Source organism: Diceros bicornis, chromosome 19 (genome assembly GCF_020826845.1).
Source record: "Diceros bicornis minor isolate mBicDic1 chromosome 19, mDicBic1.mat.cur, whole genome shotgun sequence".
Taxonomy (NCBI): domain Eukaryota; kingdom Metazoa; phylum Chordata; class Mammalia; order Perissodactyla; family Rhinocerotidae; genus Diceros; species Diceros bicornis.
The window spans coordinates 51,036,602-51,053,294 of record NC_080758.1 but is presented as its reverse complement, the minus strand read 5'-3'; the positions used below and the strand labels follow the sequence as shown (position 1 = coordinate 51,053,294).

The following is a 16,693-nucleotide window of genomic DNA, read 5'->3' as shown; positions in this document are numbered from 1 at the left end:
TTTCTCCCTCCTTTTCCTTTCGCATTTCTCCTGAGGATGCAGCCTTTATGGTTACCTTAGCCAGAAATTGAGCTTCAGAAAACTGCCTTGAAGAAAAACAGCTTTTCGGCAGCATTCTCACTTCGAATGTGTATGCCCACCTGCTCATCTATCAGGAATCTCTCTGCCCTTTGCCAGTGTCTGCAAACCACAGAAGTAATGGTATGAAGAAGGACCAGGCCAGGTGCTGGCTGCCCTGGGACCCCCTAGAAAGTTGTGCAATGGTGGAGGTGTTTTGGCCTGATCAGTCTGTGATAGCGTGATGACGGCTTGTTCCATAGGAGCATCACTCTTGAAACTCTCATTACCCCTTCAGGAAGATCTGTACTAGCGGTTGTCAAAGTGTGGTCCCCAGACTGGCAGCATCAGCATCACCTGGGAAATTTTTAGAAACACAAGTTCGTAGGCGTTGTCCTAGACAGCCAGAACCAGAAACCCTGGGGGTGGGACCCTGCAGTCTGTGTTGACCAAGTCCTCCAGGTGCTCCTGATGCACACTCGAGGTTGAGAACCACTAACCTGAGTACTCCAAACGAGGCGGATCAAGGCACTCCTAACATGGGCAGAATTGGGATTAGTGAACTGGCCATGACTCTATGAAACAAACAAAAATAGGTTATAGGTGGTGCAGTACAGTTTAGTGGTTCCAGGTCTGTCTTCAGAATCACACCTAGGTTTGAATCTTTGCTTTCCTCTTATTGTTCTTTGCATGTGTTTCCTCGTCTGTAAAATAAGGTAATCTGTAACCGAATTCTGTTCTAGTTACTATTGTTGCCTATCAAACAGCTCCCAGGCTTAGCGGCATTAAGACAACAGCCGTTTTATCACTCACAGATTCTGTGGGTCAGGACTTTGGACAGGGCCTGACAGCTCGCCTCAGATGGCTTGCCTCTGCCCTGATTGATGTCTGGGGCGGGGAATTGTCATGTGCCTACTTCTCACTCCCTAGCCTGGGGCCTGGGCTGGGATGCCTGCAGGCTGAGTTCAGCTGGAGCTGTGGCCCAAAGCACCTACCCAGGGCTTCTCCCAGTGTGGCAACTGGGCTGAGGGGACGTCGGCGACCAGAGGTCCCAGAGACCAAGGCAGGCTTGGCTTGGCTTGGCTAGGCTTCTTCTGACCAGCAGTGTATGACTTGGGGATACCTACGGCTGTTGTTAGCATTAAATGAGAAAAGCACTGTGGACTGTCTTTAGCACGTTACTAGCACCTAATCACTGGCCTTTGTTATTTATTAATGAATCGTGGGGGGGGGGGGGCTGTGACCTTGAGCCTGGCCTTCAGCAGTGCTGCTAAGAGTGCTGTTTCCTCTGAACAGGGCCACATGGGTTTGCATTTGATCAGCCTGGGATAGGTGAGAAGCAGGCTCAGAAATGCTGGAGGGGAAGGCCGGAGGGACAACATGGCTCTCAAAGTCCATCCTGGAGCTCTGGGATAGCTGGGTCACCAGGTGCAGTCACAAGGTCAGAGAGCCCATAGGCCAGGGAGGTAGAGCCTCCACCCCTTGCAGTGACTTGCTTCTATTATGTTTATGTAAAACTGCTTTCCAGAGGTATTTGGAGAGCCAGGTTCTATAAAGGATTCTTTCCAGTCGTTGCAATTTGGCTCTGTCCTTTGGAGGGCTGGACAGCTGGTTTTGCTCTGTGGTATGTAAACTCAAGGTGTCAGGAAGTTGCAAGTGCAGAACCGGAGGGTAACGACATGTGTTGCTTTCAAAACACACAACTAAAACTAAACTCTATTTTCTAAACACCAAATTCTGAGTTGATTATTTTTTTTATAATTTTTTATTTATTTATTTTACTTTTCCCCCAAAGCCCCAGCAGATAGTTGTATGTCACAGATGCACATCCTTCTAGTTGCTGTATGTGGGACGCGGCCTCAGCATGGCCGGAGAAGCGGTGCGTCGGCACCCGCCCGGGATCCGAACCCGGGCCGCCAGCAGCAGAGCGCACACACATAACCACTAAGCCACAGGGCCAGCCCTGAGTTGATTTTTTTAAAGTGTGTATATTCTTACTTTCAAGCAAGAGTGTAGAGAAACTATTTTTACCCAAGCATTGTTTCTTGGATGCTTTTTGGAACATTAGTTGAAGCAATGGAAACCATTTTGCTATACCCTTCTCTTCCTTATAACATGCCCCAGTAATTCAGAAGGCAGACACACTGAGAATGGCAAGGTGCTACTCTCCTGGGCTTCATTTTTCTCTCAGTGATTAAAGTAACTTGTGTAAGGTCTCTCAAGGAACTCTAAATGAAAATGTGACCCCAGGTCTCAGGAGGAAAGTCCTCCAAAAGAGTCTGAATGCTCCCCAGTTGTCAGAGGCATGACTTACTTTAAATAGCAAGTGCTTCTGGAAAGTTGGCAAATACAATTTTTGTGACTATGTAATATCTTAAAATGTGCCAGGGAGATTTTCTATTTAAAGAAAACTGATTGTGAATCCTTTTGTGAATATTAACTCCCTCATTTCTTTTGACTAAAATTGAATTTCTGTATGAAGTTTCACTTAAAGTTGGGGAGCAGGAGGGATGTATTTAAACAACCAACAAGAGTTCTTGAAAATTCCTACATAAGTGTGTGCCATCTTTATAGTGAAAATGATAAGCCTCTTGTCATCTTTTTTTAAAAACAAAACGCCAACTCCCTGTACCACCAGCAGGCATCTGCTCAGCTGCTTGCGGGGCCGTGTGGGGCCTGGGTGCAGATCTGCACTTAGGTGAACACGACGGAGCCCCATCTCCTCTTGTCCTCGTGACGCCAACGTGAAGTGGTTGGTGATCCCATTGTACGGATGTGGAAATAAAGCCTCCAACTCATGTATAGTGATGAACAGTGAGAAAATGCCCCAGTGCCACAGAGCCTGCATTCTAATGAAGAGGTGGACCACAAATCAGTAAGGGAGCAAATCCATTCCAGAGTAACTTGTTCAAGGTTTTTACTGCTGCAAGGGGAGAATTATGGTGTCACCCACCCACCCCCCATAATAAAGGAATCGCAGGGACGTGGTTCCTGCCCTTGGGAAGCTCTGCAGTGCAGAGCTTGCATTGTGTCCCAGAATGCGGACTGCTGGGCAGAGTAAGTAGGCGTTTAATAGTGTGAGCCACTGAGGGAGGGAGAGGGAGAGACCATTGTGTGCTAGGAAATTTGGAAAAGGCTTGAAACAGGAGGCGGCGCTTGAGCTGAGCCTTAAATTGCACTTGCTCCTTGCCCAACTCTTCTTGAATGTGCTTAGAAATGGCATTTTCTTGTCCCGCTGTCCAGTTCTTTGGTTGGAGTTACTTTTTAAATGGGGAGATGTAAGAATTTCTTTCCTCCCTCCCTTCTTTTCTCCCTGCAATTGAGGCAATAGCAGGAACTATAAATATGTGTTAAAAGCCAACTCAAACATGGCATTTTAAGGCCCTGTCACCCCAGACCCTGCACTGTGCTTTCTCTAGGTGCCTGTGTCACCTGAGTGTCATTCACGGCAGCAGTGAACTGTTTCCCTTGGGAACACTGCCACACCATCTGACCCCATGACAAGAAACTCTCCAATGGCATCTAATTCCTACAGTCACTCCCAGAGTCAGGAACCGTTACCCCCCACTACGGGTTAGGAAGGAGAGAGTTAGATTACATTACAAGTGCATCGTCCATGGCTAGTGAGTGGTTGGACAGGGGCCAGACTCTGGAGCGTGGTTTCCCCGTGACTCCAGGCTGCCTTCCAGCGAGGGCGTGGCCAGATGTCTTACAGAGCAGGCAAGCGTGTTTAATTACTTCTGTCACCATAAGAAAAGGAAAAACCCGGGCCGGCCAGTGGCGCAGTGGTTAAGTGCATGCGCCCCGCTGCGGCGGCCCGGGGTTCACAGGTTCGGATCCCGGGCGCGCACCGACGCACCGCTTGCTAAGCCATGCTGTGGCGGCGTCCCATATAAAGTAGAGGAGGATGGGCACAGATGTTAGCCCAGGGCCAATCTTCCTCAAGAAAACGGGGAGGATTGGCATCAGATGTTAGCTCAGGGCTAGTCCTCCTCACAAAAAAAAAAGAAAGCAAAAAAAGAAAAGGAAAGACCCTCTGGAATCCGGAGTATACGTGCAAAGTAGATGTGCGTGCAGATGTGTCTGTCTGAGCATGGTCCTGGACCAGCAGCACGGCATCAGTCGGGCCTTGTTAGAGGTGAAGATGCTCAGGCCCACCCCGACCTGCTCAATTGGAGACTCAGGGTGAGGCCTAGCAATCTGTGTGCTAGCAAGCCCTCTGGGAGATTCTGGGGGACTTAGAAGTGCTGATTTAGGCCAAAAAGAGACTTTCTTGAGGGACAAAGCCACAAAGACAAGAAGAGGTGTGTTCCCTCCCCTGGGCGTGGGGGCAACCTGTTGTCATTTAGACCCCAGTATCTCCTTCAGCTCAAGGACTTGAATGTCTGTCCGTCATGCAGAACTATGGTGCTTCATCTGCTCTGTTCTCTGGGTTAGGCTGCACGTATACAAACATGAATGGGACATCTGGCCCTGTCCACAGAGGGGCCGCAAGCTGTGAACATCTCAGGAGAGTTAGAGGGAGGCATGAAGTGCTCACTGGGACAGTGAGGACCTGGAGGCCGGGACCTGCAGGAGGGTGGGAACCAGGTGAGGGGCTGCAGTGGGAGAGTGGGACAGCATCCCTCAGGCAGGGAGAAACCATGCAAAGGCCCGGAGGCAGGAAGGTGCTCACCTGAACGAGCGTGACCAGTGAAGAGAGACAGATCACTGGGGCCTTGGCAGCCACTTGTCCAGCAACTTCTGTGTGCAGGAAAGGCACCTTGGGGACACTGCACCTGGGGCTCAGTGCTGACCTGCCTGGATTCCGGGAAGAGATGGACACATGGCCGGTCTTACTCTGGGTGCCGTCCATTCCTGGAGGCCTTCCCCCTCCACCTTCCACAGCTCTGCCCTTCTACCTGGCGTAAACCAGGTGCAGGATGCCCTGCTGGGCTCCGAGGCTGTGAGGGTCTTGGCTTGAAGTCTGGCGAGAAGCGCGTCCCGGAGCCCCAGCTGCACCTGGGAGCAGGTGATGAGCGGAGATGAGTCCTGGATGAGGCATCACGCGTGTTTTGAGGCCCTTCCTGCTGCTTCCTGGCTGGACTTTGGTCAGGTCACTGGATCACCTGGACCCTGTTTCCTAAGCTATATGTGAGCTGGCCACTTTTCAGTGTCACTAAGATGGTTCACCTCAGAGTGGGAGAAGGTGTGTTGGAGCAGGCGTGTGCGTGCACACGTCTCCGGGGTCTTCTCAGGGCAGGTGTGGGGTGGGGTCAAGGAGCTGATCTGTAACCAGCTCCCCAGTGGTGCTCATGCCACATGGGAGCAGCACCTTCCTCCTGCGGGACCCCTGCTCAGCGCACGGCTATAACCCAGCCTGTTGGTCCTCAGCTGGGCACTCCAAGGCTTGTCATGAGCTGCCCAGGGTCACCACTTCCCGTTCCATCCATCAGGCCCCCAGGGCCAGGCAGCAGTTGGTGGGGGACAGGGCCTGTGCCTGCTGAGGGTTGGTCACCACCTCAGCTCTCAAGCGAGGGTGTGGCCTCATCTGCTGATTGTTCAAGAGAAGCCAGAATCCCTGGTTTTAGTGTGAAAACTCTTGATTTCTAAACTTTGGACCAGTTTGAGTACACACACACACACACACACACACACACACACACACACTGATGTCGGGTTTATTGTGTAAATCCAGGTTTTGCCACCAAGCCCCTTCTTCTCAGTTTGTCTTCTTGCTTTTCCTCTCTTCTATTTTTTGGGCATTTCTTCCCTTTTTCTAGTAATTCAAAGAAGTTTTCTGCTTCAGTAAGTAGTATTAGTAAACTTTTCCATGACATCTATCTTCCTTTATTAAATTTTTTGAGGTATAATTTGTATACCTGTTAGGAGCCATAAAGTTGAAATGAAATTTTTTAAATTAGAAGAGTAAATGATAGATAAAATAACCCAAGAGGGAAAAATGTAATTCACACACACACAGAAGCTAAAGTATGTAAATGTTTTTGTGTGCGCTCACCCTCTCAAGAATGGGGGGAGCCCGTGCTCTTTTACGGATGGGCTCTCCCATAACTTTTGTCAGAACGGCATTCCATCAGGAAATGTTTATGAGAGTCTCTGCAACTCACAGCAGGGATCTCTTAGTTGGTTACAGGACCTGTATTCACTTAACAGCACTTGAACAATCAGTCTTCCGCTTGATCCTGATCATCACAGACATGACAGAGAATGCATCTCCCATTTATATAGTGGAGATTGATTTGGGGAAGATAAGTAACTGCCCTGAAAAGAAAAGAATTATATACCTGGACATTGGGGTGACTCTAAAGACCAGGTGGGCAGATGGCAGCTGGCCCCCAAAGCTATTTCGTAGTGTTTATTTTCCCCACTGATGGGGAAATGGGTGATGAAAACCTGGCTGTGAGGGCTGGTTGGAAGGAGCACTGGCATTAACCAGCTAGAGCTAAGCTCCCTCTGAAATCAAAAGAGTAGTGAGCAGGATATTAGCAAGTGAACATGATCCTACTAATCTTCAGGTTTACAGTAAACTGGCAGAACTGACCTTCTGTGTTTTGTGGGTAGTCATGTGATCTGAGCTTGGGTAGTGGAGGGGGAGAGGAGCAGAGCCTTCCGGAAAACCAGCATGGCACTTCCCCATGGTTGCATCACTTCTTGGAGCAGAGGCTGGTGTAGGGTGCTGTCTGGACACCTGAGAAGGGACGTGGGTCCTTGTCCTAGATTGCACCTCCACCACACTTGAGAGGCCACTGCATGAGCCGCATCCTGAATCAGGGGCGTCCTGTCTGCATGAAGGTTTCTCTCCAACAGCTCAGGCTGCAGCGCTCAGCCCCGGCTGCACAGTCAACCACCAGGGAGCCTTGAAAACCATGCGGCCAACTGGGTCAGGGTCCCCTGGGGTGGCCCAGGTGATGTCAACGTGTGGCCAGGGTTGGGACTACTGGTGTGAAGCACCTGCTTCAGAGTATTCACAGCTCACCCTGCACCTGTGAGGTCATATTTTGTAGGATCGTCTCGTTTTTGCAGGCTCTGACAATCCCCCTTCTTGCAAGGAAGTAGCAACCTTGCCTTTGTCGAGGGAAGGGTCCACCTCAGTGGAGAGTAGCACAGGCTACAGCAAACCAGACCCTCCCTGACTCCGGCTCTGAAAGCACCAAGTTTAATGTCCCTAAACCTGTTTTTGTGCAGTCAACTGCCTGGATCAGCATGTTCAGAAGTCCCCGGAGAGCGTCGCTTTGATCTGGGAGCGAGACGAGCCTGGAACTGAAGTGAGGATCACCTACAGGTACCGTGTGTCCCCTCATGTGGGCGTGGCAGCGCCCGGCAGCGTCTTCTGGGCTTCCGTGTCTTTGTTTGTGATAGATGCCGGAGACAAAGCCCTCTGCAGGGCTGTGAACAGGAGCAGGATTGCCCAGCCCGGAAGAGGCCAGCCTTCTTGGTCACCTTGGCAATACTTGGTGTCTTTAGATCCCCATAGAAGGAAGTGGGTCTTTGGAAACAAGTATGAGGAATGCTCAAGGCATGGGGAGGCTTTGGCACAGTCCTGTGTGCTTGTGTCTGGTTCTGGGCGGGGGTTATCTGAGTACTGGAGGGGATGTTTCAGCTTTGGAAATGTTCTCTGGTCCCAGGAAAAGTAAACGTGAACGCAGGCTGAATAAAACACATGCTGGAGTAATGACAAACAGCCCCCCGCCTCTTACTTGTGGTGTGCTTATGAGAGTGGGACAGTAAATAAGATCGAGTCTTTTAAAGAGGGATATGCCTAACATCTGTATTCTTTGATTCCTTAAATAAATCCTTCACATTCTATGTGCTAAGCACGCTTCTGGATGTTGTGTGCGCATTGGGGGTTGGAACAAACCCAGAGTCCAGGAGCAGTAACCCCCACCTGCCTGAAGCACTGCCTCCTGCCGCAACCGCCTCCCCCAGAGGTCCTGGTGGGCTGTCACTGCAGGGCACTGGTTCCCCTCCATCATGGGTAGAACCCCCTTCGCTTAAGCCTCAGCTTACCTTTATGAGGCTGTCTCAGGCCCACCATGAACCTAAGCTGTGTGTCCTTTATCACCACGCTGCACCCCCATCAAGTGGCATGAGCAGGATTACTCTCCTGGTAGTGGCTTATGGCTTTTCTGGTCCAATCATTCAACAAGTTTCACTGAGTGCCATTGTATCAGTCAGGACAGGCTGGGTTATGTTGTAGTGACAAACAATCCCCCAACACATGGCAGAGTGGGGCTGGGTGATCACTTTAGATTGCAGTAGTCAGAGAGGGCCTCCCTGAGGAGGTGACATTCAAGCTAAAGTCGTATTGACAAGAAGGAACAGCCATGAGAAGATGGGGGAAGAGCATCTGGGCCATCCAGGGCCCTGAGGGGGAGTAAGCATGGGTGTCCTAAGAACAGGGAGAAGGTGCACGTGGCTGAGGCAGTGGGAGTGAGGGGCCCTGGTGGGAGGAGCGGTCAGAGAAGCAGGTCCAGGCCCTGGGGGCCTGAGAACAGCAGTCACCTTGTCACATGGGTGACTTTGGGTCCACTGGGCACCCCAAGTTTCCTGTTTATTTCTCAGACTCAGGTTTTACCACAGACCAAATTCCCCACACCTGGTAAAAGGGTCTTCAAGTCGACTTTTGGTTACAGGAAAGTGATGTTCGTTAACCTGCCGCCACTCCTAGTGGGCACTTCCCTCCTTGTCCCCCCCTCCCAGCAACCCCGGCTGTCACAGTCCATCACAGCCTTGACTGCCAGTCGTGGATCCACCTATCTCCTCCTGGCTGCGTGTGGCCCCCGACCTGCAGCATCGCTGCCTGGGAGCCTCGGGCCCCCGACGATGGAGGCCAATCCCCAGGGCCGCTGCACAGAAGGGCCTTTGGGGAGCGCTGCTCTAATAAACAAACAAGCTAGTATTGGCCCAACTTGATTTCTATGTGATTCTTCAGTACAAGATTAAGATGCTGTGAGTGGGGGTGGAGGAGCTAGCCAACCGGATGCTAGAGATAAAGCAGGTCCAGCGATGGACTAATTTCCTTCCGTTGCTGCCTCCAGCGTACCTGGGCCCTAGGGGCGGGTGGGCCATACGTGATCCCCACCTTGGCCGGACGCCGCCTGTGTGCACATGGAGTCAGTGGTCGGCAGCGTTAGGCAGCGGCAGCCAGCTCCGGCAGGCCTGTAGAGATGTGTGGTTAAATGTAAACACCGGGGGAATTTCAGGACTGCAGCAGCGTGCTCCAGCTAAGAACAACTTCAGTTCCACTGTACCGAAGCAGCCCCGGAAAAGGAACAAACTTATGAGTACAGGCAAAATATCTATTATTGTCTCTCCAAAAATAAATGGACAGCGCAAAGTGGTTTTACAAACCTTAGCCAGGCTTAGTCCCAGGTGACTATTTCTATTTACTGTTTGAGTAAGAAAAGTGTGTGTGCAGGTTGTCTGTAATTGCAGCAAGTTTTGGGGGCACTTGGGTTAATTATTTTCCTGGTCATTTTAGGTTTTTGACGTGCGATTTTCTTCCTCCTCTCTTGGAGGAAAGCCACCTACACACTGGTGCTGGTCGTCCTGCCAGCATACAAACCTCCACTAAAATAAGTGCTTTCCTGCCCGGGGTCTCTTGCAGTGCACCCAAGGTGCCCAGGACGGTCACAGGCCTCATTGGCCTGAAGACCAAGCTCCAGACTCGTAGCCGGAGCCCTTCCGAGACCTCGTGGGGTGCTGGCGGCACTGCTGTCTCCTGGGGACCCTGCCCGCCTCGTCCGTCCGAAGCTCTGGTGACGTGCCTCCCTCCTCAGGTGCCCAGAGCCACTCAGTCCTTGGTCTGCTGAATCTGTTTGTCAAGGCGCGTTTCTGGAGAATCACTGTCGAGCTTGTAAGGTGAACCAACGACTCCTGCCCCTCAACGCTCAGTGGCACCTCCATCCTCTCACGGCAGTAGCCTCTGTTTGCCGTGTGTCTGCGCAGACACACGTGCACACACATGTGTACATATGTCTGTGCACCACGTGCGCTCGCACACGTACATTTTGAACATGTTCCTTCTCCATTTCTACATGTCTACAGCTTGCTCTTTGTGTTCAGGGACCCGTCCCAGCAGCGTTCTCCCAGGCTGCGGGTGCGGCTCTGCCTCCTGTGCCGGGAGCGGCTGTGATGATGTAGCTGGGGCTGTGGTGACTCTCGGGTTCCTTTGAGTGTCTGCTCTTCTGAACACTGGTGTGTATTTGTAACCTCACCTCCCTTGGGTGGGGGAGCCCTGGTGGGATCGGCTGTAGGAACCTTGCAGAGGCCTCGTGTCCTCACCCTGCCCCCACCCTGCCTGCCCCATCAGTTCTTTCCCTTTGCGACACCAGCCGGCACCAGTTCCGAGGAGCCCCCGCCAGACTGCTGAGGCTGCGGGGGGCGCCGGTCGTGTGGCCCTGGAGGGAGGAGAGCCTCGTCGGTTGTGGTCTGTCCAGCTTCCTCCTCCGGAGGTGTGCTGCTCACTTGCCACCGGGGAGCGCAGGGACAGGGGCGCTTTGCTGGGCAGGGGTCGGGCTGGGATGGTCTGTGCACATCTCCCAGGGATGAGGGGTCCTGTGACCTCAGGCTGGAGCCGAGGCCAGAGGGCCTCCCCAGCCCGATTTCTAGCCTTCCTCTGCCCAGAGAGGTGTGTTCAGAGCCGGCCTGAGGAAGCAGTTTTCTCATAGTGAACCAACAGGACTGCGAACCCTGGGCCTCCCTTGTGCTGCCTGAGGCCTCTGAGAGCAGGGTGCAGAGGCCAGGCGGGGTGCAGATAACCTGGGTGGCTCCCCAGGCTGCATGGCCAGATAGCACCCTGGGCACTGCTCCTTCCAACTGTCCACGTGAGCTTCTCCAGCATGGTGCCTGTTTTACGAGATTGTCCTTCACATCCAGTTCGAGTAGGCAGATTCTAGAGGCCCTTGGGGATGGGGGTGTGAAGAAACACACATCCTTATCCTTCAGTAAGGTCGGGGGGGATCTTGGGTAGATTCAGGAGGCTTCAAGACAGCTGCCTGCCTGGAGCCCAGGGCGTAGGGGCCAGGGATTTCCAAATTGGGGAGGGACACAAGGCTTGGAGTGGAGCAGACTGAAGCCCTGTGTGCAGGGATGTGGGGTGTGCATGGGTACCCCGAAACAGAGGAGAGGGCAGGTTGTGGGTGCTGTGCTGAGCGTATTTACCAAAGCTCTGAACCAGCACTTCTTTGGTCTGAGCTTTTCTGACGAGGGTCTGAACTTGAACCTGAGCCCAAATGTGACCCTTTTAATTCAGCTGGAGCAGGTTTTTGCCCTGGCCAGCGCTGAGACCTAGAGGCCCGTCTACTGTGGGCCCTGGCCAGCGCTGAGACCTAGAGGCCCGTCAACCGTGGGCCTCAGCGTCTTCATCTACAAGACGGGGGAGCAGAGGAGACCAGCGCTGTCCCAGCACAGCAGCATGGCTCAGTGCGGGTCACGGCCAGTGTGGTAACCACGGGGCGGCAGAGGTGGGCGTCCACGTGCGGCACCACGATGGGCAGGCCTTGTCCCACAGGCACCTGCAACATGAGCCGAGTGTCGTTTTCACTGTGGGTCGAGCCCCTGCAGGGCGTGATTGCTGGGGTTGTCCCATCTGGGCCTTCTTACTGGGGAGGGGGCATTGTGTACAGTGAGGAACCCTGTCCAGAGGAGCAGAGGGGACTCCAGGACCCCTCCACCCTGCCTGCCTCAGCCCCTCAGTGCACACCGAGGGGACGGCTTTCTCCCTGGGCGTGCCGAGCCAGCCACTGGGTGTCTCTGAGACTCCCTGTGGCCTAGCGCTTCAGTGGAGGGCCCACAGAGAAGAAAAGGTGGGGCCTGGCCCTTTGGGGCACCCTTCTCTCTGGAGCAGCTAGACCAACACACATGGCAGAGGGAGCCAGGATGGCCCTGCAGCCTGGAGGCACCTCCCTAAGAGGCTTGTTTGTGTCCTTGGCCCTGGTGTCTTTAAACGTGGCCATTTATTGAGGTCACAGAAGTGACCGGTCCCTGTGGGCTCCAGCGGTAGGAAGCAGGAAGCCTCACCAGGGACGCCTGGTTGGAGAAGGCCTTGGGGAAGTCCTGTGGAGGGCTGGCTTTTAAGAGGCGGAGGAGGGGCAGGCATGATGCTGAAGGCAGAGGGCGATGGTGGGTGAGCGCACCGTAGGGTGAGGCGGCTAGGGTGGGTGGAAGTGGAGGCCTGTGCTCCGCGCCCGCTCTGCCCCCTGGCTGTGTGACCTGCAGGAGACCCTCCACCTCTCTGACTCTCAGTTTTCTCACTGCAGAATGGAAACATGCTTCTCCTTCACTGAGTGGCTGGGTGTTGAACAGCACGCGGGTGGGGGATGAAAGCCCAGAACGGTGTCTGGCAGGGGATGTGTTTAGCTGTAGGTCGGGGCCAGCTGAAGGGAGACCAGCAGAGGATTTCAGATCTGACCAGGGAAGGCCTCACGATGGCTTTGTGGCTGCTGGGGCCGGGAGGGGATGGGGTGGCGTTTTCAGGGGGAGGACTTCACCTGGGAGAATAATCTCAAGTCAGCTAAAAGATAGCCCCTCCCCTTCTCATGGGCCTGACCCTTGCACCTTGCTCTTCTCCTTACCCCCAAATTAATTACTTTAGTGAGCAAACTCCTTTATTAAAATATCTGGGCAGTTGAGTGGGAGGGTCCTTAACCAGCATATACTGAGGTTGGGTGGGGTGCTGTGAGGTGAACCAGCCCTGGTGATCACCTGTCACGCGGGGCAAAGTCGGCTTGTTCAGTGGGCTCCCCTCGGGAGGAGGAGAGGCCTGTGGCCCTGGGCTCCGGTGCGGTGCCCCAGCTTCCCTGCCTGAGAGGAGGGCAGCACACTGGGCGGGGCTCCTTCCCCTCCGACCTCTGAGTAACTCCGACTGCAAACTTGGTTGGGAACCTGCATGCTCCAGTAGAAGCCCTGGGTTGCTCGGATCGTGCTGCCTTTAAACCAGCATCTGCCTTTTCTTAAGACTTTGGCTGTAGATATTGAAGCTGGGAAGTGTTTTGAATCTTTCTGTACGTGACCACATATTTTTCTTTGTCCTTCTTTTGGGCAAGCTAAGGCTCTTGGAATTTCATGTTTTAGAATGGCCATATCTTGGGACTGCAGCAGGAATGACCCACACTGAGAGAGTCTATTTTATGTCCAGGGAAACCTCCTTGATGGGGACCTGTCTGAGAATTCTCTGGAGACCAAAAGGGACAGAGGTTTACTTCAAGGAGCACACACAAGCAAACGCCTCCCTTGGAGCTGGATCCCTGCTTTTGTGAACCCCTTTCTGCCATGTAGGGGGTACTGGGGGTGGCTGGGTTGTGGGAGCTAGAGTGATGCAGCCTGGGGAGAGGAGATTGCAGGCTCCAAGGAGGGCCTGGGGGAGGGGCCCAGGCTCCTGAGATGGGGGGTCAGTGGGGGTGGGAAGGCTCCCAGAGTGGAGGGGCGCAGCCCTGCAAGGGGAGGCTCGGGGGGTGGGGGTGGAGGACAGGCTCTGTGCAGGCTCCTGAGGAGGGGTGGGCACAGGCTTGTCTCCGGTCGCCTGGAGATGAGTCTTCTGGGACAGGGCTCTGTTGTTCCTGTTTTGTTTTCTCCCTTCTGCTCCTGGAGGGTCAAGACAGCAGGGTAAGCCTGACTCACAGCTTTGCGTGTGGCGTCACACGGCCCTGCCTGGTGTCTGGTCCCTATCAGGGCCTGCCTGGGACAAGGGGCACCAGGAACAACTCCCGGAAGGTTGTAGTAGCCATCCTGTAAGCCGGGCTGGGAACAGGGTATCCCAGCTCTCTGTCCTCCTGAAGTCACGCCTGACCCTGCGGCCTGAGGGGCAGCCCTGGGTTGATGAGGTGGGAGCTGACACGATGATCGTGGTTCATACTCATGGTCATCCTTGGTTTTAACACCCAGGACCTGACGCCCAGCCGGCTTCAGGAGCTCTCCTGCTCACCAGCTGGCAAGGCCAGAAATAGGGTTTGAACTCAGCTTTGCTTGGCTATGGTGATGTGCTGAGGAACCTGTCTTCCATCCCAGCCCGAGGGAGGAGGTGAAGGTGTAAATGGAGCCTGCCGCTCTGCAGCACTAACTCTGTGATGGCCCGAGGCTGGTGGTTCCCCGGGGTGCGTGCACACAATATGCCCTTTTACTGACCAGGGCGATGTGTTCCAGATGTCGGCCCCTGCCCCACCTTGGACAAGCAGACACCCATTAAGTGCTTACACCAGCTGGGGAGGAGGGGGCTCCTCAGTGCCAGAGGCACTGGTGGCCTGGAGGAGGGACAAGGGACAGCTGCAGGAGAAGGCGAGGCCAAGCACTGTGGAGTCTTGGTGTGATTGTGGGACAGCGAGGAGCAGAAAGCCCATGGGCTGGAGTGCCCTGGAGGCAGGGGGGTTCACTGTGTGTGCCAGAGGAAGGGGTGATGGATGGGTGCTGGCTGCTCTTCAGAACAAGGGCTGCCCAGCCTGGAGCTCCTTCACCCTTCATTCTTTCTCCTGACCCTCCCGGTGGCTGTCTTGGACTTCATCTGAATGTGGTAACAGTAGGGGTCGGGCTGGGTGAGAGGTTTGACAATTTCCCATCAGCACATCCAGTTAAACTTTCTCTGAGAAGCCTGGAGCTAGGTTTCTGGGCCACTGGCAGATGGGGTGGATTCGTTTGCTCCCTGTCTGGGCCACCACAGCTTCATTCTCCCTGCTGGTTCTGCTTGAAGGGAGCTTGGGGAGAAAAGCCTTGAGCAAGCTGATGAAGCCGTGTGGGCATGGAATTCAGAAGAGGGCATGTGGGGTCTTAACAGATGCAAACATCTTCAGAAATGGTCTCCACACAGCTGGAGCTGTAGTGAGGTGTTACTCCATGGCATCGAAAGCAGCAACTTCCAGCTCCGGATGTGCCTGAGTCCCCTGGGGAGGTTTCTGACAACATAATACCCAGGCCCAGCTTGGGCCCTGCTGAGTCAGGATCTCCCCGTGGGGCCTGGGAATCTTTATTTAAAGATGCATCTCTGGTAATGTGGCTGCCGGCCCCAGCCAGCAGGAACATATCCATCAGGATTCAGTGGCAGAAAAAGGAAGTCACTGCCGCTCTTTTAAGCAGAAAGCGAGTTTATATAGGGTGCTTACAAAGCCACGGGGCGGAGGAGCAGCCTCTGGGCTGACTCCTAGCCCCCACCTCTGGCACAATCAGAATGGACTCAGGAGACCCCACAGGCACTGCTAAATTTGCAAACTTACCGCTGTGGCTTTGGTCCAGGGGTTAGGAAACCGCGATTATTGCTGGTTCGGTGCCTCTCAGCAGCTAGTGGAACCTCTCCAGGAAAACCCCAGCATCTCCCAACCGTGCTGGATGGCAGCAAGGCAGCAGCATACCTTGCAACCACTCTCACATGCAGCTGTCTGATACCACCAGAGCCACACATAGGTGGCTCAGATGTGAGGTGTCTGAGGTGGAGGATGCACCCTGGGGAGGCTGGACTGGACCAAGTGAGACAATGCCATGGTGACCACAGGCAGTTCTAGTCCAGGGTGAGTTTGTGGACCCAGATTCTGCTTGATGCCTGGGAGGTTGACTGTTACAGTATGGGGACCGGGGCTGTAGCTGCCCAGATCCCAGGCTGCTCCAGTGGGGCCTGGTGGTCCCTCCTCCCAGTGCGGGTGACCAAATCTTCTGAGTCACTCATGTGTGCAAAGGCCTTTGGTCACTGCAGCTGTTCAAGGTCTGCTCTAACGAATAGGCTCCGGTCTTTACCCTGTAACTGTCACCGAGGGTGGGCCCGACTAGATGGAGATTCATTGCAGGCCAGGCTGTTTTCCAAAGGGACAGTCTTCTATTCTCACATTATAAACCAATTATTTTTAGACTTTACAACTAAATTGTGGACAGTTTTCCAGGATGATGTTTCACATGAGAGGCATCTTTGGCATCTTATCAGCTTGTGCAAATGGGGGCACTTTTGTGCCCACATCCACAAAAGTGCCCGTTCCAAAAGGGCATGAGGCCTGGTGTGGACTTCAGTGTCCTGGGGCTAATGCCTTGGGGCAGGGTGGGGCTGCACAGCCATCTGCAGTGTCCCTGGGGACAGGGCTGCCACGGGGTGTGTGTGAGGGTGCTCTCTGCCTTTGTCCTGGGGATGGGAGCGGGAGCCTGTGGAAGCCTAATTTCTGAACTTACGCAGAACTCAGCACATTACACCCCATGTCAGGGGCCTGTGGCCTGGAGGAGGAGGCAACTGGGAGTGTAATAAGAGAGGTGTGCATGTGTTCCTCCCCTTCCTTCCAAGTGAACCACTTTAATTTTTATTAGCAATTATTTATTTATTATTAAATGAATGATTATTAAATAAAATGAATTAAATAATTAGTCAAGAATTATTGTTTTTATGAAGGAAACAATTAATTGAAGTGGCCTTTAAGGACAGCCTCAATGGGGGGGTCACAGGCTGCTTCTGGGGTGCTGAAGGCCCCGGGTCAGGTCTGGTGTCACAGGGCTCCTCCTCCAGCTCCTTGCTCAGTTATTCAGAAAGCCATGCTGGTAGCTGCAAACCGAGCATGGTGGGAGTGCTGACACCACGACAATTGGCTGTTTTCCCTGAGAAAACTAGTTGTTAAACATTTGCTGGCACAGCACTGGCTCCATGTACCTCCGGTTCTTCTCAGCAGTTTCGTGT

At 53.6% G+C, this 16,693-nt stretch overlaps 1 protein-coding gene across 1 annotated transcript in view; it reads left to right on the top strand.

Moving 5' to 3' along the window:
- ACSS1 (acyl-CoA synthetase short chain family member 1) overlaps positions 1 to 16,693 on the top strand; it is a 54,190-nt gene that overhangs the window by 2,096 nt on the left and 35,401 nt on the right. The window contains exon 2 of the mRNA XM_058563348.1: positions 7,243 to 7,339. Within this exon, the coding sequence (XP_058419331.1) occupies positions 7,243 to 7,339 (97 nt within the window). The remainder of the gene's footprint in view (positions 1 to 7,242; positions 7,340 to 16,693) is intronic.